This window comes from Anomaloglossus baeobatrachus, chromosome 4 (assembly GCF_048569485.1).
Source record: "Anomaloglossus baeobatrachus isolate aAnoBae1 chromosome 4, aAnoBae1.hap1, whole genome shotgun sequence".
Taxonomy (NCBI): Eukaryota; Metazoa; Chordata; class Amphibia; order Anura; family Aromobatidae; genus Anomaloglossus; species Anomaloglossus baeobatrachus.
In genome coordinates, this window is record NC_134356.1 from 574,449,602 (window position 1) to 574,476,971 (window position 27,370).

The following is a 27,370-nucleotide window of genomic DNA, read 5'->3' on the forward strand; positions in this document are numbered from 1 at the left end:
AGTCTTGTCCAAAACCCAGATCATATGCACAATGTTATAATTGGTGACACACATGACTAATTATCATGCACATTCTCTCTGTAACACGATGGCAAATTGCTATCACAGCAAGCATGGACGACGCCAAGTACCATGATCAGCTCCAGATACTTCATGACACTTATAATGAATGCAGAGAAAGATGAAATGGTTGTAACACCACAAACCAGAGGAAATCTAAACACAAGACGGATGCCGGAGAGTAAAATGCAACATACGTAAATGAGCAAGAAGGAAGAAATAGAGGAGAAACATGCAGACTAATACTAGAAGTGCAGAGCATCGCATCTTACAAGGTGCTAACACCGAGGCAGCCGGCAGTGAGGGATTCATGCACAGCAATCGGGCATGCAGAATGAAGCACAAAACGGCACAGCCATCTAATGTCTCCAGCAATAAATGTATTGAAAGCCATAGCTGTGACACGGTTATAAATAGCAGACTCTCTTGTGCCGAGTGTCACGTGACCTGGATAATCCGGAGCTGGATTGTATAGAACAGGGGGATAATTTGACGCAGGCAGAGCCCACGCTCACCTTGTACGTCTTCTTCTCCCCCATCACCATCCTCTTCCTCATTGTAGGCCAGCTCTGCCTGCTTGTCTGCCTCGTACTCACCCACGTTACCATCATCCCCGTTATAATCTGCCACTTTAGAACCATGTTGAGCATCTACGGGGGACTCATTCTCATCAAAAAACCGACCTGGGAAGTCGGGAGTGGGAAGGAGCAAAAAAAAAAAAAAAGGGATGGAAGGGCAGGAGAGAAGAAAGGAGAATGTGAGAAAATTAGGAAACATCAGCAAAGACAGGACAGGACTTTATCCCCAAGAGTTGTCAAAGTAATGCCGAGACCTAAAAATGAGCAGCAGAGTCCGGGACAGGAGATCCATAGTACCTCTGCCTCAGAAAGCCTGGAGGGTCCGATAAGGGGTGGGGAAGGGAAAGGGTAACAGAGGTCAGCAACCTGGAGCACTCAAGCTGTTGGGGAACTACAACTCCCATCATGCCCTAACAGCCTGCAGCAGCCATGCTGGGAGTAGCAGTTTCATAAAAACTGGAGTCTCGCTGGTTACTAGCATAACATAGCATTCTGCAACTCCAATACATTAGTTACATGAAATAGGACACACAATAATACCACAGTGCAAAGTATACAAAAACGTGATCAGAAAATAATAAAGTGAAAAACAAAACTAATAATATTGATATCAATCAAAACAGCAAAGAAATAAATTGTAGATAATGAGCACTGTAGATGGGGTGCAGCCCAAACCCAGAGTAAAGAGCACATGTACTGAGCACTGTAGATGGGGTGCAGCCCAAACCCAGAGTAAAGAGCACATGTACTGAGCACTGTAGATGGGGTGCAGCCCAAACCCGGAGTAAAGAGCACATGTACTGAGCACTGTAGATGGGGTGCAGCCCAAACCCAGAGTAAAGAGCACATGTACTGAGCACTGTAGATGGGGTGCAGCCCAAACCCAGAGTAAAGAGCACATGTACTGAGCACTGTAGATGGGGTGCAGCCCAAACCCAGAGTAAAGAGCACATGCACGGTAGATTAACAGGGGGCAAGGCATTAACATTAGGCTGCAAAGAAGGCTCCTTAAAGGGGTTGTTTCATTAGAGACATGGTATACATGACCACCAGTGAGAGGAGGGCTGGAGGGACACACGATACCTCTCTACACTCATTGTTGGGGTCATTCTGAATACAACAGACAACGCCTATAAGGCTAGTTTCACACTTGCGTTGAACGGCATCCATTGCATTGCGTTGTGTGACGGATGCAACGGATGTGTTGCATTTAGTGGCACAACGGATCGTACAAAACAATTTTTTTTTTTCTTCTTTAGTTTTACCTGCGGCAGACTATTGTGAACGATCAGCTGATTGCTCACAGCAGCCGGTTGCCGGGTGATCAGCTGATCGCTCACAGCAGCCGGTCGCCGGGTGATCAGCTGATCGCTCACAGCTGCCGGTCGTCGGGTGATCAGCTGATCGTTCGGCCGCCGAGAATGTGTGAGGGGGGGTGGAGTGCGGGGTGGGTGGAGCAGAGCTGGACCATGGCGCTGAGGACGTCAGTGCAGCGAGGAATGCAAGGCTGGGGACAGGTGAGTGTGTGTGTGTGTGTACATATATATATATGTGTGTGTGTGTACATATATGTGTGTGTGTGTACATATATGTGTGTGTGTGTACATATATGTGTGTGTGTACATATATGTGTGTGTGTACATATATGTGTGTTTGTGTGTGTGTACATATATATATATGTGTGTGTGTACATATATGTGTGTGTGTACATATTTGTGTGTGTGTGCATATTTGTGTGTGTGTGCATATTTGTGTGTGTGTGCATATTTGTGTGTGTGTGCATATTTGTGTGTGTGTGCATATTTGTGTGTGTGTACATATTTGTGTGTGTGTGTGTGTGTGTGTGTGTGTGTGTGTGTACACATGTGGAGTGGAGTGCGGGAGGGGGCGTAGCCGAGCGGGAAAGTGTCTGGCTCCCTGCACACGTAGCCAGGGTAAATATCGGGTAACTAGGCAAAGCGAATTGCTTAGTAACCCCATGTTTACCCTGGTTACGTGTGCAGGGAGCCAGAGATTATGCACAGCGAAATCCTACAGATTGCGCTGCTCAAAAAACGCTACATGCTGCGTTCCCTCCGCCCGACGCAGCGTCAAAATAACAACGTTGCGTCATGCAGCGGATGCAACGCAAGACCATCCATAGCTAACAGAAGTCTATGAGGAATATAACGGTTTCCTGCAACGGTTACCGTAATTCCTCAAGGCTGCAGATAGCAACGATAGCCGTCCAACGCAAGTGTGAAAGTAGCCTAACAGACAAACCGCACATGTGCTACTGCCCCCCACTCACAGGCCACGGATGAGGGATCGAGACCCCAAATCTGAAGACAGGTGCAACTCACAGGAGGTGGAACCTGCAAGTAACAGACATTTCTGGCATAAATGTCTCGTGTGATAATCCCTGATTATTAAGGCAGTAGACAAAGTGTAACTGTGGTTTTAAATTTTATTTCATAAATCAATAGTACGTATGAAAATAAGCAACTCTGTAATAAATCTTATCAGACAAATCTGCTTCTTTCTCTGCCAGAATTGATCAGTCATTATCAAAACTCATCCGCGAGGTAAAATCTGTATTCAGTGAAGACTTTCCCATTATTGAGAGAAGATGGCAGCTGTTACTGATGAGATTCTATGTAGAGGAGGGAGGAGCTCTTCCTCTAGCTCCTCCCATCATCATAGAATCTCATCAGCACCAACTGTCATCTCCTATCTCAGTTATGGGACTGATCAATTCTGGCACAAAAAGAAGCAAATGTGTCTGATGAAATTTATAAAATGAAAATTAAACAGATAGTTACACTTAAAAGATAAGATCCAAGTAGGAGCCACTCTATGTATATATGCACACACACACACACACACACACACACACACACACACACACACACACACGAGACCAAAGTAGAACTTTTTGGGCTAAATGCAAAACGCTATGTGTTGTCAAAAACGAACACTGCACATCACCCTAAAAACACCATCCCCACCGTCACACATGGTGGTGGTGGCAGCATCATGCTGTGGGGAGGCGCTTTTTTTCCATCAGAGACAGGGAAGTTGGTCAGAGATAATGGCAAGATGGATCGGACTAAAACACAGGGCAATCCTGAAGGAAAACTTGTTAGAGGCTGCAAAAGACGACACTGGGGCAGAGGTCCACCTTCCAGCAGGACAACAAGACTAAACATACTGCCAAAGCTACAATGGATGGTTTAAATCAAAGCATATTCATGTGTGTCAATTGCCCAGCCCTAAATCCCATTGAGAATCTGTGACAAGACTTGACAATTTCTGTTCACAGACGCCTCCATCCAATCTTACTGAGCTACCGCTATTTTGCAAAGAAGAATGGGCAAAAATATCACCTCTAGATGTGCAAAGCTGGGAGAGACATCCCCCAAAAGACTGATAGCAGTAATTGCAGTAAAAGGTGGTCCTACAAAGTACTGACTCAGGGGGCTGAATATAAATGCACGTCACAATTTTCAGATTACCGTAATATTTCTAAAAAGGTTTAGAAAACCATGTAACATTTCCTTTACACTTCACAAATACTGGCTATTTAGTGCTGGTATATCATATAAAATACATTTAAGTTTGTGGGTGTAACATGAAAAAAAATGTATGTTCATGGGGCATGAACACTTTTTATACATATATACATACTGTATCTCTAATATATCCTTAGTATAAAAATCTCGCCCTTCAAAACTTGGAGAATTTGCTACAAAAATATGACATTTCTTTTAGATGCTGTAAAAAAAAAAAAAAAAAAAAAAAAAAAAAAAAAAAAGCACAAAACAAATAAAACACTAAATACTATCTAACATGGTAGTGATCAATGCAGAATATCAGGCACTAATTGGATCTGTGGACACTCTCAAAACCTTGTTTCAGCAGATACTTGTACTCCCCAGAAACATGTCAGGAAAGGTGATTGTTCTTTTAAGGCTATGTGCGCACTGGGAAATGGAATTTTCTTGAGAAAATTCCGCATGCTCTCAAAGATTACCGCACCCGCGGTAAAAAACCGCGGGAAACCGCACCCGAAAACCGCATGCGGTTGGCTGCGGTTTTACCGCGGTATTATTCGCGGTATTGCCGCGGTTTTGCCGTGTGCAGGTTGGGATGTGCTTTATTGCATTCAATGCAATAAAGCACATTGAAAAAAAAAAAAAAAAAGTCATTTAATTCTGAGATAGTAGATAGATAGATAGATAGATAAAGAGACAGAAGAATAGATAGAGGGATAGATAGATGACAGATCGCTGCATTTTCCACGGTCGGCAGTGAGTTCACATTACCGGCCGTGGGAAATGACCGGTAATTACCTCTGCTGTCTGCTGCATTCAGCCTGTGTCTGTGACAGTCGCGGCTGGATGTCAGCAGTGCAGGACGCCGGAGCCGGAGCTGTGGATTATGCCGGAGTTTTGTTGCGGGAGGGGTTAATAAAATGGTGAACGAGGCTTGTTGGTTTTATTTAAAATAAAGGATTTTTCGGTGTCTGTGTTTTTTTCACTTTACTTACGGGTTGATGATGTCAGCTGTCACATAGACGCTGCCATGATCAAGCCTGGGGTTAATGGCGGTGATCCACCACCATTAACCCCTTGTTATATTACCCTGACCGCCACTGCTACACGGCGGCAGGAAGAGCCGAGGACACTCCCGGTGCTGCCGCATAACGCATGTGACAGTCCCGGGGCAGCTGCGGCTGATATTCTCGGCTGCCGGAGGGGGAGTGAGGCGGGGGACATTAACCCTGCCCCTCTCCCTCCCCAGCCTGAGGATACCGGGCCGCCGCTGTGTGCTTACCTCGGCTGAATGGTAAATATGCAGCGGAGCCCACGTTCTTGGTTTTCTATATTTCCGTTTTCTTTCTATGTGTGTTCTATGTGTCTGTGATGTCTGTGTGTCTGTGATGTGTGTGTCTGTGATGTGTTTGTGTTTACTCTCTGCTCCGCTTCCTCTTCCTGTAATGACATCACTTCCCTGCAAAACCGCAAGCAAGTGATGTACATTACCGGAGGTAAACCGCAAAATACCGCAGGGAATAACGCAGGAAAACGCAGTGAACCGCACAGAATTTGCTGCCTGCGTTATTCCCTGCGGGATTTCACGATTACATTGGAGTCAATGGAGTGAAATCCCGCAGCGATGTGCGGAAAAGAAGTGACATGCACTTGTTTTTGCTGCGGGAATCCCACAGCAAAACATGCAGCTGTCAAATTCCGCCCAGTGCGCACAGGATTTTTTTTCTCCATAGGATTTGCTGGTGATTCACTGCAGAGATGTTATGAACATTTTCTGCAGCGAAACATGCAGCAAATCCGCGAAAAATCCGCGGCAAAATCCGGTAAGTGCGCACATAGCCTAAAGCCTACTTTAAGCCCGTTTTACACGCTGCAATGTATCTTACAATGTGTCGGTGGGGTTACGTCGTAAGTGACGCACATCCGGCATCGTAAGTTACACTGCAGTGTGTGACAGCTACGCGCGATTGAAAGGTAAAACGTTCATCGCACGCACGTCGTTAATTCCTCATGAATTGAACGTCAGATTGTTCATCGTACCCGGAGTAGCACACATCGCAGTGTGTGACACCCCGGGAATGATGAACAGATCTTACCTGCGTCCTGCGGCGCCCGGCCGGTAATGCGGAAGGAAGGAGGTGGGCGGGATGTTTAAGTCCCGCTCAGCTCCGCCCCTCCGCTTCTATTGGCCGGCTGCCGCGTGACGTCGATGTGACGCCGAACGTCCCTCCCACTCCAGGAGGTGGACATTCGCTGCCCACATCAAGGTCGTATGGACGGGTAAGTGGGACGGGGTTTAATCGTTTGTGCGGCACGTTCAACAAATTGAACGTGCCACACATACGATGGGGGTGTTGCAAATCGCATACAATAGCGTATGCGAAATTGCAACGTGTAAAGCAGGCTTTACATGCTACAATATATCTTACGATGTGTCGGCGGGGTCACATCGTAAGTGACGCACATCCGGCATCGTAAGGTACATTGTAGTGTGTGACAGGTACGTGCGATTGAATGTTAAACCGTTCATCGCATACACGTCGTTGAATCCTGACGAATTGCACGTCAGGTTGTTCAATATTCCCGAGGCAGCACACATCGCAGTGTGTGACACCCCGGGAACATTGAACACAGCTTACCTGCGTCCTGCGGCTCCCGGCCAGCAATGCGGAAGGAAGGAGGTGGGCGGGATGTTTACGTCCCGCTCAGCTCCGCCCCTCCACCTCTATTGGCCGGCAGCCGCGTGACGTCGCTGTGACGCCAAACGTCCCTCCCACTCCAGGAAGTGGATGTTCGCCGCCCACATCGAGGTCGTATGGACGGGTAAGTACGTGTGACGGGGGTTAATAATTTGTGTGGCACATTCAACAAATTGAACATGCCGCACATACGATGGGGGCGGTTACGATCGCATACGATATCGTATGCAGAATCGTAACATGTAAAGCAGGCTTTAGGCAATTTACTAGTATGTTTGTGAGCTAGGAAACGTTATGTCAGGAGATAGTCATGCAGAAAGGGATAACAGGAATCACAGGATAAGACATAAAATTGGTTAAAGAGGACCAGGCCACCAAGGTGTTCATATATAAACTAAAGCCAGTGCTATACTGGTGTTATAATGCAGATTCTATACATTCCTTTAGTTGTGAGCCGCGTGACGTCGCTGTGACGCCAAACGTCCCTCCCACTCCAGGAAGTGGATGTTCGCCGCCCACATCGAGGTCGTATGGACGGGTAAGTACGTGTGACGGGGGTTAATACTCCCTTCTGAAATACAGGCAAGTAAGGTTTGTGAAATGCACAGTTATTTGATTGATAGCAGCTACAGAATATGTAATGGGTGGGTCGGGTTCTGCTAGTTATTCCCGCCCCTCTCTGCCTGCCTGCCTGTCCTCCCACCTACTTTCACCTGTAATAAACAGACAGGGGGAGGAAGGACAGGCAGGCAGAGAAGGGCGGAAAAAGCAAGCAGAACCCAACCCACCTTTCCGTTGCACCTGTCAAACAACAATGCATTTCACAAATTTTACTTGCCTGTATTTCAGACATGATACATCCAACCTCACAACTACAGGAATGTATAGAATCAGCATGATCGTGCCAGTATAGCACTCGCTTTAGTTTATATAGGAAAATCCTGATGGTTGGTCCTCTTTAACTAATAACTGAAGTGATAGATGGCAAGTATATAAGACTGGGAAATCAACCATTGGCTTTTCCTCACCTTTTTCCATTGTTACCGTATTTTTCGGACTATAAGACGCACTTTTTTTCTCCCAAATGTAGGGGGGAAAGTGGAGGGTGCGTCTTATAGTCTGAATATGGCTGCGGGGAATGAGGGTGCTGCGGTGGAATGGGTCATCAGGGGCACGAGCAGGCTGTAGCAGCGCCTGCCGTGACCACGTGGGCCCGCTCATTACATATGCACGCCTGTCCTCCCGCCCATCATCCCTCAGCGCTGAAGCCAGCGCTGACAGGTGGGCGGGGGGTGCGCACATAATTAACATCCGGCCGTGATCACCCCTGGCGACTACAGCCTGGAGTGATCATGTGCGGCTGTATTCACTGCCCCCCGCGCATCATCAGCACGGGGTGCAGTGAATATTACGGTATACTCACCGGTTACTTCCCTGCAGCATCGCGATCTCCTCCTGTCTGTACCGGCCAGCTGATCTGTGTAGAGAGCGGTGAGCACAGCGATGACGTCAGGCAGGACAAGCGATGCTGCAGACAACGGTGACGGCTCCACACAGATAAACGGCGCTGCTGCTGCCACAGACAGGGGGAGGAGCGATGCTGCATGGAGCGAGGAAAGGCGAGTATAAACGTTTGTTTTCTTTTTTTTTGTGTGACACAGGATACATGCCATATAGCAGGATGGGGCCATATAGCAGGATGGATGGGGGTATATAGCAGGATGGGGGTATATAGCAGGATGGGGGTATATAGCAGGATGCCAGTATATAGCAGGATGCCAGTATATAGCCGGATGGATGGGGGTACATAGCCGGATGGATGGGGGTACATAGCCGGATGGATGGGGGTACATAGCCGGATGGATGGGGGTACATAGCCGGATGGATGGGGGTACATAGCCGGATGGATGGGGGTACATAGCCGGATGGATGGGGGTACATAGCCGGATGGATGGGGATACATAGCCGGATGGATGGGGATACATAGCCGGATGGATGGGGATACATAGCCGGATGGATGGGGATACATAGCCGGATGGATGGGGATACATAGCCGGATGGATGGGGATACATAGCCGGATGGATGGGGATACATAGCAGGATGGATGGGGATACATAGCAGGATGCCAGTATATAGCAGGATGGGGTACATACACACATATACATATATATATACATACATACATACATACATACATACATACATACATACATACATATATATATATATATATATATAAAAGGATGGGGATCATATACAAGGCAGGAGGATCATTACCAGAATGGGGCATCTTAGTAGAGAATTTGGGGACATTACCCCCATAACAGTGTCATGACCACATTTTTTCCTTAAAATTTTATTTTCCTATTTTCCTCCTCTAAAACCAGGGTGCGTCTTCTAGTCTAAAAAATACGGTAACTTGCCTTTATCCTATATCTCAACAAGAGCCTATACTCTGATACGTGTCCAGATAATTATCACGATCTGAGCTCTGCATTACAGAAATATTCTGCTGGGGGCGATAATCCTGGTAAAAATGAAACACTGTTATTCTCCACTTCCACTGCCAATTCTACACTGCTGGATGCACCATAGTGTTAACTTGTAAATCCTGCATAGGTTTTGTGACGGGGTATGCGACAGAGCAGGCAGGACACCAGGCCGATGAACAATCCAACAAGTTTTATTGAGGCAAGGGAGCATAGAACATCCAATATCAAAATGGTGCTTTAGAGTCCACACAAAGGAAACCGATCCGGTGGCGACACCCGTCAATCCAATGCCAAGGAAAATGCAACAACAGTCTTTAGATGAGTTCCTTAAATCCAGCAACGTGGCCGAGACAACACAATCCCACAATACAGCCGATCTTCACTGTCCCATAGTCCATACATGGGCACCAGGACCTGGCCTCAGCAACAGATCCCAGCCCTTCACCAGACACCGCATTGACTAACAAAACATGTGGCTGATTCTTCCACCTCTACTTAGATCCACCACCTGGATGGGAAAGGGTTCACACCCACTTTTTAGTATGTGAATTTATATGGAAAAGTTTCCAGAAACAATAGGCTTGTAGTGGATGAGTCCCATGCGAGAACAACAAAGACACAGTCGCCCACTAGATGTTGACCTAGGCTTGATTACATTAAAGTCCAGAAACACGGGCCAGGGAGGGACAGGTTGTTACAGTTTACACCTGGAAACCTGTAATACTACATTCCCAAGGACCACGTTGGTCCCACAGTGATATTCGCACCAGCAATGACCAATGTGCAGGGGGAGCCGCACATTTCACTTTTTGAATTGCGATGGTCACAATAACGTCCTGCAGCTATAAATTAACATTGTGCAGATCCTAATCTTGCAGCTCTTGTTAATTTATGATATGGATATTTTTTTTCGGATCGTGCATGATATGATGCAGCAGATTTCCTGCAACTAATACAAAGCAGAAACTTAGCATGGAATGTAACCTGACTTGCGGCATTAATCAACTACTGATCAGCAGTTATCTGTTATACAGACTGACCGCACAGAACGATCAGTGCACATAGGCTGACCGCACAGAACGATCCGTGCACATAGGCTGACTGCACAGAACGATCCGTGCACATAGACTGACCGCACAGAACGATCCGTGCACATAAGCTGACTGCACAGAACGATCCGTGCACATAGGCTGACTGCACAGAACGATCAGTGCACATAGGCTGACCGCACAGAACGATCCGTGCACATAGGCTGACTGCACAGAACGATCCGTGCACATAGACTGACCGCACAGAACGATCCGTGCACATAAGCTGACTGCACAGAACGATCCGTGCACATAGGCTGACTGCACAGAACGATCAGTGCACATAGGCTGACCGCACAGAACGATCAGTGCACATAGGCTGACCGCACAGAACGATCAGTGCACATAGGCTGACCGCACAGAACGATCAGTGCACATAGGCTGACCGCACAGAACGATCAGTGCACATAGGCTGACTGCACAGAACGATCAGTGCACATAGGCTGACTGCACAGAACGATCAGTGCACATAGGCTGACCGCACAGAACGATCCGTGCACATAAGCTGACCGCACAGAACGATCAGTGCACATAGGCTGACCGCACAGAACGATCAGTGCACATAAGCTGACTGCACAGAACGATCCGTGCACAGAGGCTGACTGCACAGAACGATCCGTGCACATAGGCTGACCGCACAGAACGATCCGTGCACATAGGCTGACCGCACAGAACGATCCGTGCACAGAGGCTGACTGCACAGAACGATCAGTGCACATAGGCTGCCTGCGCAGAACGATCCGTGCACATAGACTGACCGCACAGAACGATCCGTGCACAGAGGCTGACTGCACAGAACGATCCGTGCACATAGGCTGACCGCACAGAACGATCAGTGCACATAGGCTGACCGCACAGAACGATCAGTGCACATAGGCTGACCGCACAGAACGATCAGTGCACATAGGCTGACCGCACAGAACGATCAGTGCACATAGGCTGCCCGCACAGAACGATCAGTGCACATAGGCTGCCATTGTTCTCGGACCTGATTACACAGGACGATGAACTGCTGAGAATAACGATCTTATAAGAAAAGATCATTTCACCCAACAAATAGGTGCTGTGCTCGTTTATTGGGTGACCAGCATACTGTTTACACTGCTCGATTATTGTGAAGAGTCTTGGAAGGCAGGTTACTCATAATTATGCAGTATAACTGGGCTTTAAAGCTGGTGTCACACACAGCGACAACGACAACGACGTCGCTGCTACGTCACCATTTTCTGTGACGTTGCAGCGACGTCCCGTCGCTGTCGCTGTGTGTGACATCCAGCAACGACCTGGCCCCTGCTGTGAGGTCGCCGGTCGTTGCTGAATGTCCAGCTTCATTTTTTGGTCATCACTCTCCCGCTGTGACACACACATCGCTGTGTGTGACAGCGAGAGAGCGACGAAATGAAGCGAGCAGGGAGCAGGAGCCGGCGTCTGGCAGCTGCGGTAAGCTGTAACCAAGATAAACATCGGGTAACCAAGGGAAGACCTTTCCCTGGTTACCCGATATTTACCTTCGTTACCAGCCTCCGCTCTTGCTGCCAGCGCCGGCTCCTGCTCTGTGCACATGTGGCTGCAGTACACATCGGGTAATTAACCCGATGTGTACTGTACCTAGGAGAGCAAGGAGCCAGCGCTAAGCGCGGCTCCCTGCTCTCTGCACTGTGACATGTAGTTGCAGTACACATCGGGTTAATTAACCCGATGTGTACTGTACGTAGGAGAGCAAGGAGCCAGCGCTAAGCGCGGCTCCCTGCTCTCTGCACATGTAGCACAGCGACGTTATGATCGCTGCTTCTGCTGTGTTTGACAGCTAAGCAGCGATCATAACAGCGACTTACAAGGTCGCTGTTACGTCACCGAAAATGGTGACGTAACAGCGACGTCGTTGTCGCTGTCGCTTAGTGTGAACCCAGCTTTAGGGCTCGTACAGACGACCATAGATTTTCTTATCTGAGAGAACTGGTCAATTATGCAAATCACACACTGATCAGAGTGTCTGCATAATGTGCATTCTCTTGGGTGAGGAGACAATGGAGAAAAAAAAAGTCTCCATCTTCTCCATTGTGTCAGCCTGTGGAATGAGACAGCAGTCAGATGTCATCTAAGAGCAGTCCAATGGTTTCCATGCACTCATTGACTTGCATGGCCGAGTGCGATCTGATAATCGGATCAAACCCTGACAGGCAGCTATATTTTCCTCGGACAGAGTCTGGGGGAGAAAAAACAAACAAAAAAACAATACATGTTCAAGGTCCCATTGACTACTATGGGTCAGAGTGCAATCTGATGCTTTGTCGGATCACACTTATATACGGTCATGTGAATCTGGCCTAGCTCCTAGTGGTAGAGATTGGGGATTATACAAGTCTCATTAATATGACTATTATCTTACTGAATAGCCTCATTTATCAGCTTAAAGGGGTTTTCCCACGAACAAAGTTAATTTCAAAGTTGATTTTAATCAATAGATCTTAGAATAATAATAAAATTCCACAATTGGATGTGTTTATAAAAACAAAATAAAACAAACACGTTCCTGTGCTGAGATAATCATATATATGTGTCCCTGCTATGTACTGTGTAATGGCCGTGTCTGACCAAACAGGGATATGACCTGATCATACCACATCTCCTGGGCCGAGAGGACGCAAAGGAGTATACAGATAGCAGCACGAGATTGTATCCAATTCCTTTTTGTGAGGTAAAGTATTTTCCTGCCTGTTTTTTAAAAATTATTTTACCTCATAGAAAGAATAATTTGTGATCTCATTCTGTAATAGCTGTATACTTTCTCCCCAGCCCAGGAGATGTGGTATGATCAGACCATGTCCCTGTACGGACAACTCTGGGTGGAGTGCTTAAAGGGAACCTGTCAGGTCCAATATGCACCCAGAACGACAAGCAGTTCTGGGTGCATATTGCTGATCCCTGTATCTGGTGGCATAGATAAAGGGATTTTTAGAAAAGGTATTTCTAAAAATCTTTTATCATATGCTAATGAGCTCGGGGACTAGTCCCCTGGGCGTTCCTTCCCTTGCTAGTTGGCCCCATTAGCATGTTAGTATGCCCCTGTGGGTGTGCTAACATGCTAATGAATATGCAGCATCAGCGGATGATCTCACTCACCTCTCCGCAGCCACAGTGCCAGACACTGGACTTTGGCTCAGAACACATGACCCTGGAGGTTCGATTATGCGCACTGTGAAGCCAGGTGTATGCGTCCCGGCTTCAAATTGAAGTAGTGCACATGACCGAAACTCCGGGGTCATGCAAAATGAGCCAAAATCCAACGTCGGGAGGCGAAAGCAGTGGAGAGGTGAGTGAGATCATCCTGTGACACTGCACATTCATTAGCATATAGCACACCCACAGGGTCGTACTAACATGATAATGGAGCAGACTAGTAAGGGAAGGAATGCCCAGGGGACTAGTTCCCGAGCTCATTAGCATACGATAAAAGATCTTTACAAATACATTTTCTGAAGATCTTTCTTTATGTTTGCTACTAGATTCTGGGATAGTTAGGCAAGGATTAGCAATATGCACCCAGAACTGCTTGTGGTTCTGGGTGCATATTGGACTTGACAGGTTCCCTTTAATGTTACACAGGAAGGTAAATCCAGAGCTGCAGACAAACAGACCTTGGTCTGAGGATATCAATAAAACTTCACATTTATGGTTTTCTATTAAAAGCTTTATATTGATGCATGTATTGCAGTCAACTAGTCCTGACCGTACAGGAGCAAAAAAACCCTTACCTGGCCATAGTCATGGTATACAAATCCCAATATAGAAAAGGAGGGGTGGGGTGCAGCACGCTAATTGTAATATAAATGTATTAGCATGTTGCACCCCACCCCTCCTTTTCTATATTGGGATTTGTATACCATGACTATGGCCAGGTAAGGGTTTTTTTGCTCCTGTACGGTCAGGACTAGTTGACTGCAATACATGCATCAATATAAAGCTTTTAATAGAAAACAATAAATGTGAAGTTTTATTGATATCCTCGGACCAGGGTCTGTGTCTGCAGCTCTGGATTTACCTTCCTGTGTAACATTGACCTAAATCAACATTAAAATGAACATTGTTCATGGGAAAATCCCTTTAAGGCCACAGCACACCTTCAGTATTCTACCTCTGTACTTGTAGCCAAAATCAGGAGTGAAACAATAAAGAGGAAAAACTACAATAAAAACACGTCACCACTTCTGTATTTTTACCCACTCCTTGTTTTGGCCAGTGTGACGTATTTCTGGTATTGTCTTCTGAAACCCTTCTAAAGCTGTTGACATCACCAGGTGTGTTTGAAACAGATCAAAAAATGCAGTTTATATCAGTAAGTATTATACTGCCTTGAATGCTTAGGTAGGTGTGAATATCGCCCGAGGCCACCACTGCTGGTATTAGTGAATACACCCTGCCTACATCAACTATATGGAAACATAGCTTAGTTTCAGTCAAACAGCTTATTCATTGCTATCTATGAAATGCAAGAATGGACCCGAATATATGAAGGAATTCTATATTAATATATATATACACACACACACACACACACATACATATATATACATATATATATATATATATATGTGTGTATATATATGTGTGTGTGTGTAATATATATATATATATATTATATGTGTGTGTAATTAAAATTATATTATATTTTATATATATATATATATACACACACACACACACACACACATATATATATATACACACACATATATATATACATACACACACACATATATATACACATATATATATACACATATATATATATATATATATATATAGATACACACACATATATATACACATATATATATATACACATATATATATATATATATATATATAGATACACACACATATATATACACATATATATATATACACATATATATACATATATATATATATATACACACATACATAATATATCTCTATCTATATATTTATTTATTTATTTTAGGGGCTCGCTGTAAAATCCCTTTCTCCGAGCCTTCACTGGGGGACGAAGGAGACCATAGATGTATGCTGCTGCCACTAGGAGGCTGACGTTAGGCAATACACGACTTAGCCCCTGCTTAACAGGGTACACCCATTGAATGACAGAAAGCTAATCAGGTAGTGAGAAAGCTGTAAGAGAAGTAACAGTAAAACAAAAATGAAGCTGAAAACAACAGGATTGAAAACAAATGAAAAAAAACCAAAACGTTACACATGGGCAGGAGCTGAGTGCCCCAATTGAAGGCTCCAAGAAAGTGATTTTATGGTGAGTACCCAAAATCCTCTTTTCTCATTTGCTTCATTAGGGACACAGGAAACCATGGGAAGTCTAAAAGCAGTCCCAAGGGTTGGATAAGGGACAAGAAGAAATAAAGCCAGGATCAGGACTATACGCGAGCTACTGCCACCTGCAGAGCTTTCCTTCAGAAGCTTACATTAGTCGAGGCGTAGATGTGTACTCGGTAGAATTTTTAGAATGTATGAACAGACGACCAGGTAACAGATTTACAAAGCTGCAACATGGAAGGTTTATGATATACAGCCCAAAAAGCCCTCACTGCATGGGTGGAGTGAACCTTCACTACCGGTGAAGGTTCCCTGTCACACTCTGACAACGGAATATTTGTCTGGCCTCGAACCAGCGGAAAAAAGGTCTTCAAAGTCCAGTGGTAGACACGGGAAGAAGAGGTTTTCCTTGCCTTGATCATAATTTGTATGATCTGGTGGAGGAAACCTGCGTCTCTTAATACTGCGGCTTCAAAAGCCATGCCATTGAATTGAGAGAATATTAATTTTGGTGGAAAAGGGGCCCCTGGATAGGAGGTCTGGGAGTTTCCATAGGACATCCACAAGATGGACTACTTCTGCATAACACACTCTTCTGAGACAGTCTGGCGCCACGAGGATGACCGGTACTCCTTCCACTTTGATCTTCTTGAGACAAGGAAACAGGGGTAAAGGTGGGAACAGATACGGCAAGTTAAATTAAGACCAAGGCAGATCAAGGTATCGCGGGATCTGGAGACATATTTAGTAACCATCCTGTTCATTCTGGATGCAATCAGGTTGACTTCTGGCATGCCTCACCTGTGGCAGATTTGATTGAAGATCATTTGCCAGAGAAGAGGCCTTCATGGCTTAAGAAGTCGGCGGCACAGTTGTCCAAGCTGGGAATCTGTACCGCCGAGATTGCCGGTATCCTTTGCTCAGCACATGAGAGGATGTGAGAGACCTCTGCCATTACTGACTTGCTCTGGGTACAGCCTTCTTGACTGATGTATGCCACGGTTGTGGTGTTGGAACTGAATGCGCACAAGACGGCCTGACAGATGGACCTGCTAATGACGGAGGAAGAGCTAGATGGCCCTGAGCTGTAAGATGTTGACAGGGAGGTAGTCGATTCCTGGGGGTCCAAGCATCCCTGCACCATGAACTGGTGAAACACGGCACCCCATGTAGCATCAGTCGTTAGGATCAACCAATACAACGGGAGAAAGGATCGCCCTTGGTGAATGAGGGGTGAGAGTTGCTACCTAATCAAGGACTGTTTAACCCATGGGCAAAGAATGACAGGATGGTCAATGGAGGAGATCTTATTGTCCCAGCATGAATGGAGAGAGTGTTGAGGTTGACGAGTGTAGAATTGTGTAACGGGAACGGCCTCCATTGCAACGACTATCTTGCCTATCTTGCTGATGCCAAGCCAGAGAGGACAGGCCGATATGAGTCTGAGGGAGTGAATCCCGAGCAACAGGGCAGAGACCTTTTTATTGGGAAGGAAAAAAACTGGCGTGAGCGGTACTGAACAGCATGTCAAGAAAAACTAGGGATAAAGGGACTACTTCACCCTGTTGACGATCCAGCCTAGATGGGACAGCGTGCTGAGAGTGATTTGAAGACTTTTGCAGTAGGCTTGATGGAATTGGGCCTTGATCAAAAGATCGTCCAGGGAAGGTGTGACCATGATCCCTCTGGGACATAGAATGGTCAAGACAGCCACCGTGACTTTCCTGAAAACTCAGGGAGCCAAAGCTAGACGAAGGGGGAGAGTTGTGAACTGAAGTGACGTTCCTGAACTGAGAATCGGAGAAATCTTTGATGAGACGTGCAAATCGGTATGTGAAGACAAGCAACTGGAATTCCTGAGGGTCCATGTAGGCTAATCTTGATCGGAGGGACTCCATTGTAAAGTGGCGAGTGCGAACCCCACACAGTGTTCAGGAGTTTGAGGTCGATGATGAGCTGAACTGAGCCATTATTTTTGCAGCCACAAAAAGGTTTGATTAGAAACCCAAGAACGCTCTTGAATGATGACTTGTGATTGGAGGGAATTGATTGCTTTGAAAAATCCGTGAACCAAAAGGTAAGTATCCTTGGGAGGGAGAGACTTGAAAAATCAAGAACAAGGAACGAAAAAAAACTACCTTGTAACCAGAGGATACAATTTCTCTAATCATCATCGTTTACGAAAAAGAAGACTGTCGCCCACCCTGAGAGGACCTGTTGAACCTGGAATGCAAAGTGTTGGTTTGGTATGCGACCTCCAGGACAGCGTTGGTTTAAACAACGGCTTCTGCTGCTGGAATAGAGATAGGTCGTGATGGTTGAAGGGCCCAATGGATGAGAATTGATGAAAGGGATGAAAACCATGGCGCATCTATTGACTGGAGGACGCTTGGGATTTAGCAGGGGAAGAAAGGTACTCTTTCAGCTAGTAGCATCTGCAATAATCTGATCCACCTTTGTTCAAACAGACATGAAACTCTGAAAAGGAAGAGTGGAGAGAGACTTCTTCAAAGCTGCTTCCGCGATCCAGGCCTTGAGCCACAGAACTCTGCGAATGGCCACAATGTTGCTGGACACTATTGCAGAGCATGCCACTGCGTTGAGAAATGCAAAAAGAAGATACCTGGGAGATATGGTCTGTCAGTTCCTTGGGGGACGTGCCTGATAGGATCCCTTGCCGAAGTAGCTTTCCCCAGGCAGAGCATGATTTTGAGACCCTGGTGGAGGCGATAACCAGGCAGACAGATGTGTCATGGTCTTAAAGGCAGGTTTTGCCAGGTATTCAATGTGCATGTCATTCTTTGAGAGAGGCATCATCCGGAAGCAGGAGGATCGTATTTGTGGTAACCGAGATACCGTAGGATCAACAACCGGGCACTCTGCTCAGACATTAAGGAGGTTGGGGGTAAAAGGATTAAGGATATCCATTTGCCTTTTTATTTGGAAAGGCCTTTCCGGATGCCCCCATTCTTTTGATAAAATGCCCTTGCATCCCTTGTGATTGGAAACAACTGAGGGGGTGTCATTTTGCTACTCTGAAGGATACAGACGGCTCTGATGGCGGCAAATTTTCCTTGACATGAAGAGTCTGGTTGACTGTCAGGATCACGCTGTCCCCACCATATCTTGAAGTTTAGTGGCCTGGTTGAAGTCCGGCTTAGAGTCTGGCTCAGAACCTTGCGCAGCTTGGGGGATTTGGTAATGAAGGAAGCAAAACTAATGCCAACCTGGAGGATGTAGAAAGAGACCAAGAGGAACTGGAGTGTGTCCACTTCTTAAATCTTTTATAAAGGCTGCATGGACAGAAATATTAACAGGTGAATCAGACATGTCCCGAGGACCATTTCGATCACCAGAGGAGCCCGACGGATTAGGCAGACATTCTATAACCGAAACCATGGTTTGGGAGACCTTGGTAAGGTCAGAAACGGACTGCAACAGAGCAGTGGCCCACTTGGGAGGAGGTGCGTCACACCGCTGGGCAGCGGGTAATTTCTGGGGAGCTTTCACTGTGGCATAGGGTAGAGCTTTGACCCAAAGGCAGTTTTTTTATTAGAGGAAGACCAAGTAAAGTGGAGAACAATAAGAGAAATAAGAGAGCTATTTTCTCTGGAATTAGGCATAGGGAGATAAGAAGTTAACCCACTATGGTGGACGATCAGGCTGGAGATGGATGGTGAATACCATTCAGGTAGCCACCCTGATACACTCTTGAAGTGTTAAGGGGTTGGTCCTGCCAGACAGACCAGAGGGTATGAAATGGATCAGACCACACAGTTTGCACTGTCTCTAAGGTGGCAAAGTAGGGTGAGCGATCACACCCTGTTGCCCAAATCACAAGCTGCACCTGAAAGACAAATGGAAAACATTAATAACAACAAATTTTGGTGGAGACGGATCTGAGAGCAGACCAGTGTCTGCCTCCTACTGACACCAAGCTAAAACAGACTAGTTTTGTGTCAGTCGGTGGGTGTAACCTACTGAGGAAGGGTTACCTTTATTGCCTAATGTCACCCTGCTAGAGGCAGCAGCATACACCCATGGTTTCCTCTGTCCCCCAATGAAGCAATCGATAAAATTAGTTTTGAAGAACTGTGGCGAAATGAAAGGGCTCACATATTTATATTGTGTCTGATCTAGAAAGGAATGGCTTTCTCATGGTAGAATGTCCCCTCACAAGTGACATCTGGAAAAATCACCTTTTGATTGTGTAGTAAACATGGCATCAGTTACCATTAATCTGCCATGCTGATATCTGCAGCGTGCCAGTGTAACTCCACACTCCATGTATTATTTCTACATATGTAAATTATTAATGAAGAGGCGCCAAAAGTTTAATTAACCATCTCAAGGCACGAGATACATAAGTAGCTATAGTCAAGATTTGATTAAAATGAAGTCGCCTGGCACAGTACAGATGACAGAGAAATGTACACCGGCAGCCATAACTTTAAAACCAAAAGTCTAAAACACTGTTGTATTCTCCCTGGTGCCACAAAGACAGCCCTGACCCTTTAAGGCATAGCCCCTAGAAGGTGTCTAGTGGTATCTCAGACCATGATCTTAGCCACAGATCCTTTACAAGGGGTTGGCTCAACTTCTTAATGGCTAAAAATTGCAATGTGCCTGTTAAAACAAACAACCGTGCAATATGTTTTCATATTTCATTGTTTAATTCAATAGTTTATTGCTTGTTGTCTAGCTTAGTAGCCACAGCTGCAGCCCATCTGAGGTGGCTGGATCTTGGGAGCTTCAGAGTCCCTGCACTTCTCCCATGCCACAGAAGCAAAGCTGCCTCTGCATGGAGCGTCCAAGAGCGCACAGTTCAGACCTGTGGCACGACCATGCTGCGGGACCAAAATGTATACAGTATGGAGTGCGCCATTCTCCGTCACACAGGAAGCTAGGAGGAAGAGGAGCAGTGTGCTCTGGATCAGGACTACAACCCCTTTAAGTCATGTAAGTTGCGAGATGCGGCCTCCATGGATCAGACTATCCCCCGGCCTAACGGCAATACATCCCACAGATGCTCGATTGATGGCCTTCAAATTCCCAGATATCAACCCACTATGAACGGCTTGTCATTCCTAAAAAGAAACAAATGCCAGGACTCCCAGCAGAACACTGCACACTGCAAATGCCAGCTTGTCTTCTTCCATGGTGCCATCTCTTCTCCAGGGGAACAATACACATACAACCAAGATGTAAACACACTATCGGTCTAGATATTCATCTTCCACTGCCCCGTGATGGAGTTCTGATACACACACGTCTACGTTGGTGTTTTTGACAGTGGGCAGGATATAGCATGGGCACTCTGACACATCTGCAGCTACGTACCCCTTGTATACTTATTTGTGTGTACTTTCTAACACCGCCAGCAAGAAGTGTATTCCCAACATGACCATTTATAACACAGATAGGTATTGTCCGTCCCCCCCCACCTCAACTCAATGATAGTGATCATAATGCCACCCTTGTGAGACGCTCTCATCCTCACACTTGCCTGTTTTGCTTCTTACACATTTACTTTGAGAACTGGCTGTTCACTTGCCGTCTCCTCCATTCATGCCCTGGACAGGTGCCCTTGTTATAAGTGGTATTCACGTCACCTCCCCGTGGTTTTAAAGTTATGGCTGGTTGGCGCACGTCATACATGCTTTATATGGATTGCATACTACAGTGTGTTATAAGAATCCCCCATTTGGGGTTTGTTCATCTTCACATACCTTTGGTACTGTATTGTAGAGACCAAATGTTACACTAGAGTTTCATAGTTATTAAAACTTATAAAAGAGGTGTCCATCAAGATCAACCTATAACCTAACATGTTGATGAATGCAAAAAACCCTATGAAGGCAGGTGCTTATAGCTACATATTAGAGGAAAAAAAGCCGTATGTGGAGTCGGGAAGGAAATCAGACTAGTTCCCCCTGGATCAACATCCCAGTACAGAATCCAATGCCCAAAACCTGTGATAGAAAGGCATCCAGACCTCCTTGGACTTATATATAGTAAACCCACTGATGAAATACCGCTCTATGCTTCTTTTTCTCCACAGTTTACCATTTTGCTCATGTTCTTTCTTGGTTGATGGAGTTGTGGTTTCTTTAAATATTGTGGAGCATGTCTACGCTGTACAACACTATGCCAACACTGCCATCAAGGCATCAATTTTTACTGTAGACACAAACATTATGATTGATCCTATTTACTTCACAGTTCTGGGGGGGGGGGTTAAAAGTGAGTAGGTTTTATAGTGGCTGGCACGGTGGCTCAGTGGTTAGCACTGCAGTCTTGCAGCGCTGGGGTCCTGGGTTCCCACCATGGACAACATCTGCAAGGAGTTTGTATGTTCTTCCCGTGTTTGATTGGGTTTCCTCCAAGTTCTCTGATTTCCTTCCACACTCCAAAGACATACTGATAGAGAACCTAGATTGTGAGCCCCGATGGGGACAGTGTTGCCAGTGTATGATAAGCGCTGTGGAATTAATTTCCAGCACTGCAGCTTACTCTGTTCCGGTTAGCAACAACATGGGACCCCATAGGGAGACCACCCTCAAAGCCAAAAATGGATAACAGCTACTCATTGGAGCCAGCAACCTCCAGAGATTAGAAATAAATGCCTCACCATAAGAAATTGGGGGGGGGGGGGGAATTGAAAAAAAGCTGCACTTCACTCCATACAGGAATGGTCTGGTGAATAAGCCTAAATCTGCACGATTATCACACTGTTAAGTGGACTCGTGTATCATTTTCAGCACATTGCTGTGGAAAAGCTAAAATTAATCTGAACCTCTCTAAATAGGAGGCACAAGCCTGTACTTCCTTTTGGTTTACAGAAATGACCGGAGGCATTAAACTGTTGTTTGTAACTTATACACATGAATATTAGAACTGTAGAAACTTAAACAAGGAATAGTATATTCTATATAATATATATATAATATATTAGTTTTCAGGAAATGTGGCATCTCTTATTATTGGTAACCATTGCATGTCACTAAGCTTTTTCTAAAACTCATAGAAAAGGAGTAGAATCTTTCAAAATACTCTAAAACATGCGTATGTACAATTTAGCACCACAGCAATGTGTAAAGGAGATGGAAACGTTTGATTTTCTGTAGAAACATTAGTAGTAATACCAGACCAGACCACAAGATGGCAGCACATCCCTGTGCAAGGTCTCCATTAGCGTTAAAGGGAACCTGTCACCAGATTTTTCCCTATTAGGCTATGTGCACACGCTGCGTTTTTTTGACGCTGCGTTTTTGGCCGCTAAAAACGCACAAAAACGCACCTGCGTCGAAAAAACGCGGCAAAAAACGCACGCGTTTTGCCGCGATTTGGTGCGTTTTTTTGCTGCGTTTTGCTGCGTTTTTTGCTCACTGCGTCCTTATGCTTTTTTTATCAGTGAACAAAAAAAAAAAAAAAAAGGTCTGATGTCATTTCCTTCTTCAATGTGTTCTTCATTCTCCACTAGTGTATGCAGAAGAGCAGACAGCTGCAGAACTACAAGGCTCAGCATCCTCGATCCAATAGTGTATGCAGGAGAGCAGACAGCAGCTGTCGAACTACAAGGCTCAGCATCCTCCTTCCAGGACTGTATGCAGGATTTCTTTGCCCCCCCCCAAAAAAAAAAAATGACGTGGGCTTCGCCATATTTTTGTATGCTAGCCGGGTACAGCAGGCAGGTACGGGCTGCCCCCAACCCCCAGCTGCCTATTTGTACCCGGCTGGGAACCAAAAATATAGGGAAGCCCTTTTTTTTTTTAAATTATTTCATGAATTTCATGAAATAATTTAAAAAAAAAAAAATGACGTAAGCTTCGCCCAATTTTTGAGTCCAGCCGGGTACAACTAGGCAGCTGGGGATTGGAATCCACAGTGCAGGGTGCCCATGCTTTCTGGGCACCCCCGCTGTGAATTGCAGTCCCGCAACCACCCCAGAAAATGGCGCTTTCATAGAAGCGCCATCTTCTGGCGCTGTATCCAACTCTTCCGGCTGCCCTGGTGACGGGTGGCTCGCCGGGTAATAATGGGGTCAGGGCTAGCTGTATATTATCAGCTGGCCCTAAGCCCGAAATTCATGGTGTCACACCAATATTAGACATGGCCACCATGAATTTCTAGTAAAGATAAAAAAAAAAACACAACACAGAAAAATATTTTTATTAGAAATAAAACACAACACAATTAGTGACTCCATCTTTATTGAAATAAACCCCCCTCCGCAGTAATCCTGGGTTAGGGTCCCGCGCCGTCCAATCCGGATCCAATATCATCTGATCGGTTTGCTGGAAGGCAAAGCGATCAGATGATGTGTCAGGATCAAGTGCCTGAATCCCATCACACATCAGCTGATTGTATAAAAGCCGATTATACAATCAGCTGATGCATCGGTGCAAAAAAAAAAAAAAAAAATAATAATACTCACTTATGCGCTGATTACCGGCAGCTCCTGGAGCGATGGGGCGGGAGACTGATCCTGTCCGATCGCTACAGAAGCTGTCGGTAATCAGGGATGAAGTCTCCTGACGCATCCGCTGATACCGGCCGGGCGCCCGCGTCAGCCCGAGACTCGATCAGCTGATGCGTCAGGTGACTGCATCAGGTGATCAGCGCCAGGTCCTGCATCCATCGGAGCTTTCCCGGCCGTCTGCACACAGCCGGAGCGGGGGTGGCGATACCGTGAGAGGAGATGGGAGCGGGCATGTCACCGGGAGGCTGCAGACAGGTGAGTATAACTTTTTTTTTTTTTTCTACTGTTAACTTTTGTTTTCGCAGCCGCTTCCATCTCCCGCCCAGACATGGCGCTGCACGGCAGCATACATGCACAGGACGGGAGATGGAAGCGGCGGTGACGGTACCGGGAGGATTCACGCTTCTGTATTTACTGACAGAAGGAATCCTCTTCCTGTACACGTCACTTTACTACCCACCTCCTGCGTTTATAGCTGCGTTTTTGGTCTTAGAAACGCACCAAAACGCAGCTATATTTGCAATTTGCGTTTCTCATTGCGTCTTTCAACATCCCATTGAACTCAATGGATGAAAAGCGCAGTGAAAAACGCGGGGAATAATTGACATGCTGCGTTTTTGTGGTCACCACAAAAACGCAGCTGAAAAAAACCGCTGTGTGGGGACAGCAAAAATGAAAACTCATAGACTTTGCTGGGGAAGCAAAGTCATGCAGTTTTGAGGCCAAAAACGCACCCGAAAAACGCGCAAAAACGCCGAGAAAAACGCACCGTGTGCACATAGCCTTAAACTAAAAGAATCCCCTTCTGCAGCTCCTGGGCTGCATTCTATGAAGGTTCATCTTGGCCCTGACTCCCCTTCCAGACCCCAAAAATAACTTTATAAAACTTGGCCGTTAGGTATGCTAATTACCTGGGTTGGCCAGATGGGCGGGCTCATTTTCTGCTCCTTTATCCCCCTCCTGCCGCTGATCACCGACCTCCTTCCTTGAGTTACGGGATGACTCTCAGTTATCCTCGTCGCATTTTCAAATCTCGCGCCTGTGCAGTTAGGTCTGCTCGCGCAGGTGCAGTTCGCTCTGCCATATCGCGGGCAGAGCAGAAAACAGCTGCCCTCGCTTGCGCCGGTGATCTAAATGCGCAGGCGCAAGATTATGTGCGTGTACGAGCATGGTGCTGGTGAGGTCATGCACAGCGCCGACCTCACCAGCACCATGCTCGTATTCACGCCTGCGCATTTAGCTCACCGACGCGGGCTAGGGCAGCTATGTTTTCTGCTCTGCCCGCGATATGGCAAAGCGAACTGCGCGAGCAGACCCAACTGCACAGGCACGAGATGTGAAAATGCGACGAGGAGGAATGCGGAGGGCATCATCCTGTCAATCAAGGAAGGAGGATGGCGATCAGCGGCAGGGGCAGAAAATTAGCCCGCCCATCTTGCCAACCAAGGTAAACAGCATACCTGACGGCCAAGTTTTATAAAGTTATTTTTGGGGTCTGGAAGGGGAGTCAGGGCCAAGGTGCACCTTCATAGAATGCAGCCCAGGAGCTGCACAAGGTGATTCTTTTAGTTTAGTAGGGAAAAAGCTGGTGACAGGTTCCCTTTAATGGACAGCGCGGATATGAATCGGCTTGTCAGGGGTAAGAATGCTGGAGAATGATGATAAGACACCATGAATAGCAAAAATTACACATTATACTTATCGCAATTACATTTTTATTTTTTTAAAGGTTTCATTTAACACTACTGCAGTCCTTTCTGTTATATAAGGATGGATGCAGTGATCGCATGAGGATTGCCTAAGAAATTCATGATATACTCACTCTGCTTTATATTGGGGAATATCATGGACTTGGGCTCTTTGGGGATTTGCTTCTGAGGCAGCTGATCTAAGTGCACAGCGTTGTCTTCAATGGGAGATGCAGAATCCTTATTGGCACCGGGAGGAAGGTACTTGGCTATGGCAGAAGAGAAAAGACCAATTATCACAATGTGCCCAACAAGTGTTGGTGTGCCATAGGGTCACATGTAAGTCATTTTAGTAAGGAGCCGTCTGTATTCTGGACTTGTTTGTTTTAATAAACATTGGTATTTAATATTGAACAATTCTGCATCATCTTTCTAAGTACATTAATTCAGTTGTTCCTCCTGCAAATGTAGAAAGAAAATTAGAAATACTACCCTCTCATCTGAGCCCCACAATGTACCTAAACCACAGTTAACATCCACGTTTGGCAAAATGGCGCACCTTCCCTTCCGAGCCCTGCCGTGCGCGCAAACAGTAGATTTCCACCACATATGGAGTATCCCTGCACTCAGGAGAAGTTGCACAACAAACTGTATGGTCTACAGTTACCCTTGTGAAAATGAAAAATTGGGGTTAAAGCAACATTTTTGTGGTAAAAAAGAGAATTTTGTTTACTTACCGTAAATTCTTTTTCTTATAGTTCCGTATTGGGAGACCTAGACATTGGGTGTATAGCTTCTGCCTCCGGAGGACACACAAAGTACTACACTCAAAAGTGTAGCTCCTCCCTCTGAGCTTATACACCCCCTGGAGAACCAGATCTAGCCAGTTTAGTGCAAAAGCTGAAGGAGAATAGCTACCCACAAGTAAAAACAGAGCAAGAACCGGAACAACCGGAGCCTCCGTCTACGACAACAGCCGGTGATAACACGCGGAACAAGAAACGGCCAACAGGCAACAGGGAAGGTGCTGGGTCTCCCAATACGGAACTATAAGAAAAAGAATTTACGGTAAGTAAACAAAATTCTCTTTTTCTTTATCGTTCCTATGGGAGACCCAGACATTGGGACGTCTCAAAGCAGTCCATGGGTGGGAATAAACAGAAAAACTGAGAAGTAGGCGGAGCCTAACTTCACAAGTGGGCGACAGCCGCCTGAAGGATGCGTCTGCCCAAGCTCGCATCTGCCGAAGCATGAGCATGCACTTGGTAGTGCTTTGAAAAGGTATGCAGGCTAGTCCAAGTGGCAGCCTGACAGATTTGCTGAGCCGTAGCCTGGTGCCTAAAAGCCCAAGAGGCACTGATAGCTCTGGTCGAGTGTGCCTTGATCCCCGGCGGGAGAGGCACCTGAGAACACTGGTAGGCATCCGAAATGGTTGACCTAAT

General features: G+C 46.1%; 1 protein-coding gene across 1 annotated transcript in view; it reads right to left on the minus strand.

Annotated features, from left to right (window-relative positions):
• GOLM2 (golgi membrane protein 2) overlaps nucleotides 1-27,370 on the minus strand; it is a 92,813-nt gene that overhangs the window by 10,607 nt on the left and 54,836 nt on the right. The window contains 2 exon segments of the mRNA XM_075346097.1: nucleotides 576-743; nucleotides 26,063-26,197. Coding sequence (XP_075202212.1) covers nucleotides 576-743; nucleotides 26,063-26,197 — 303 coding nt within the window.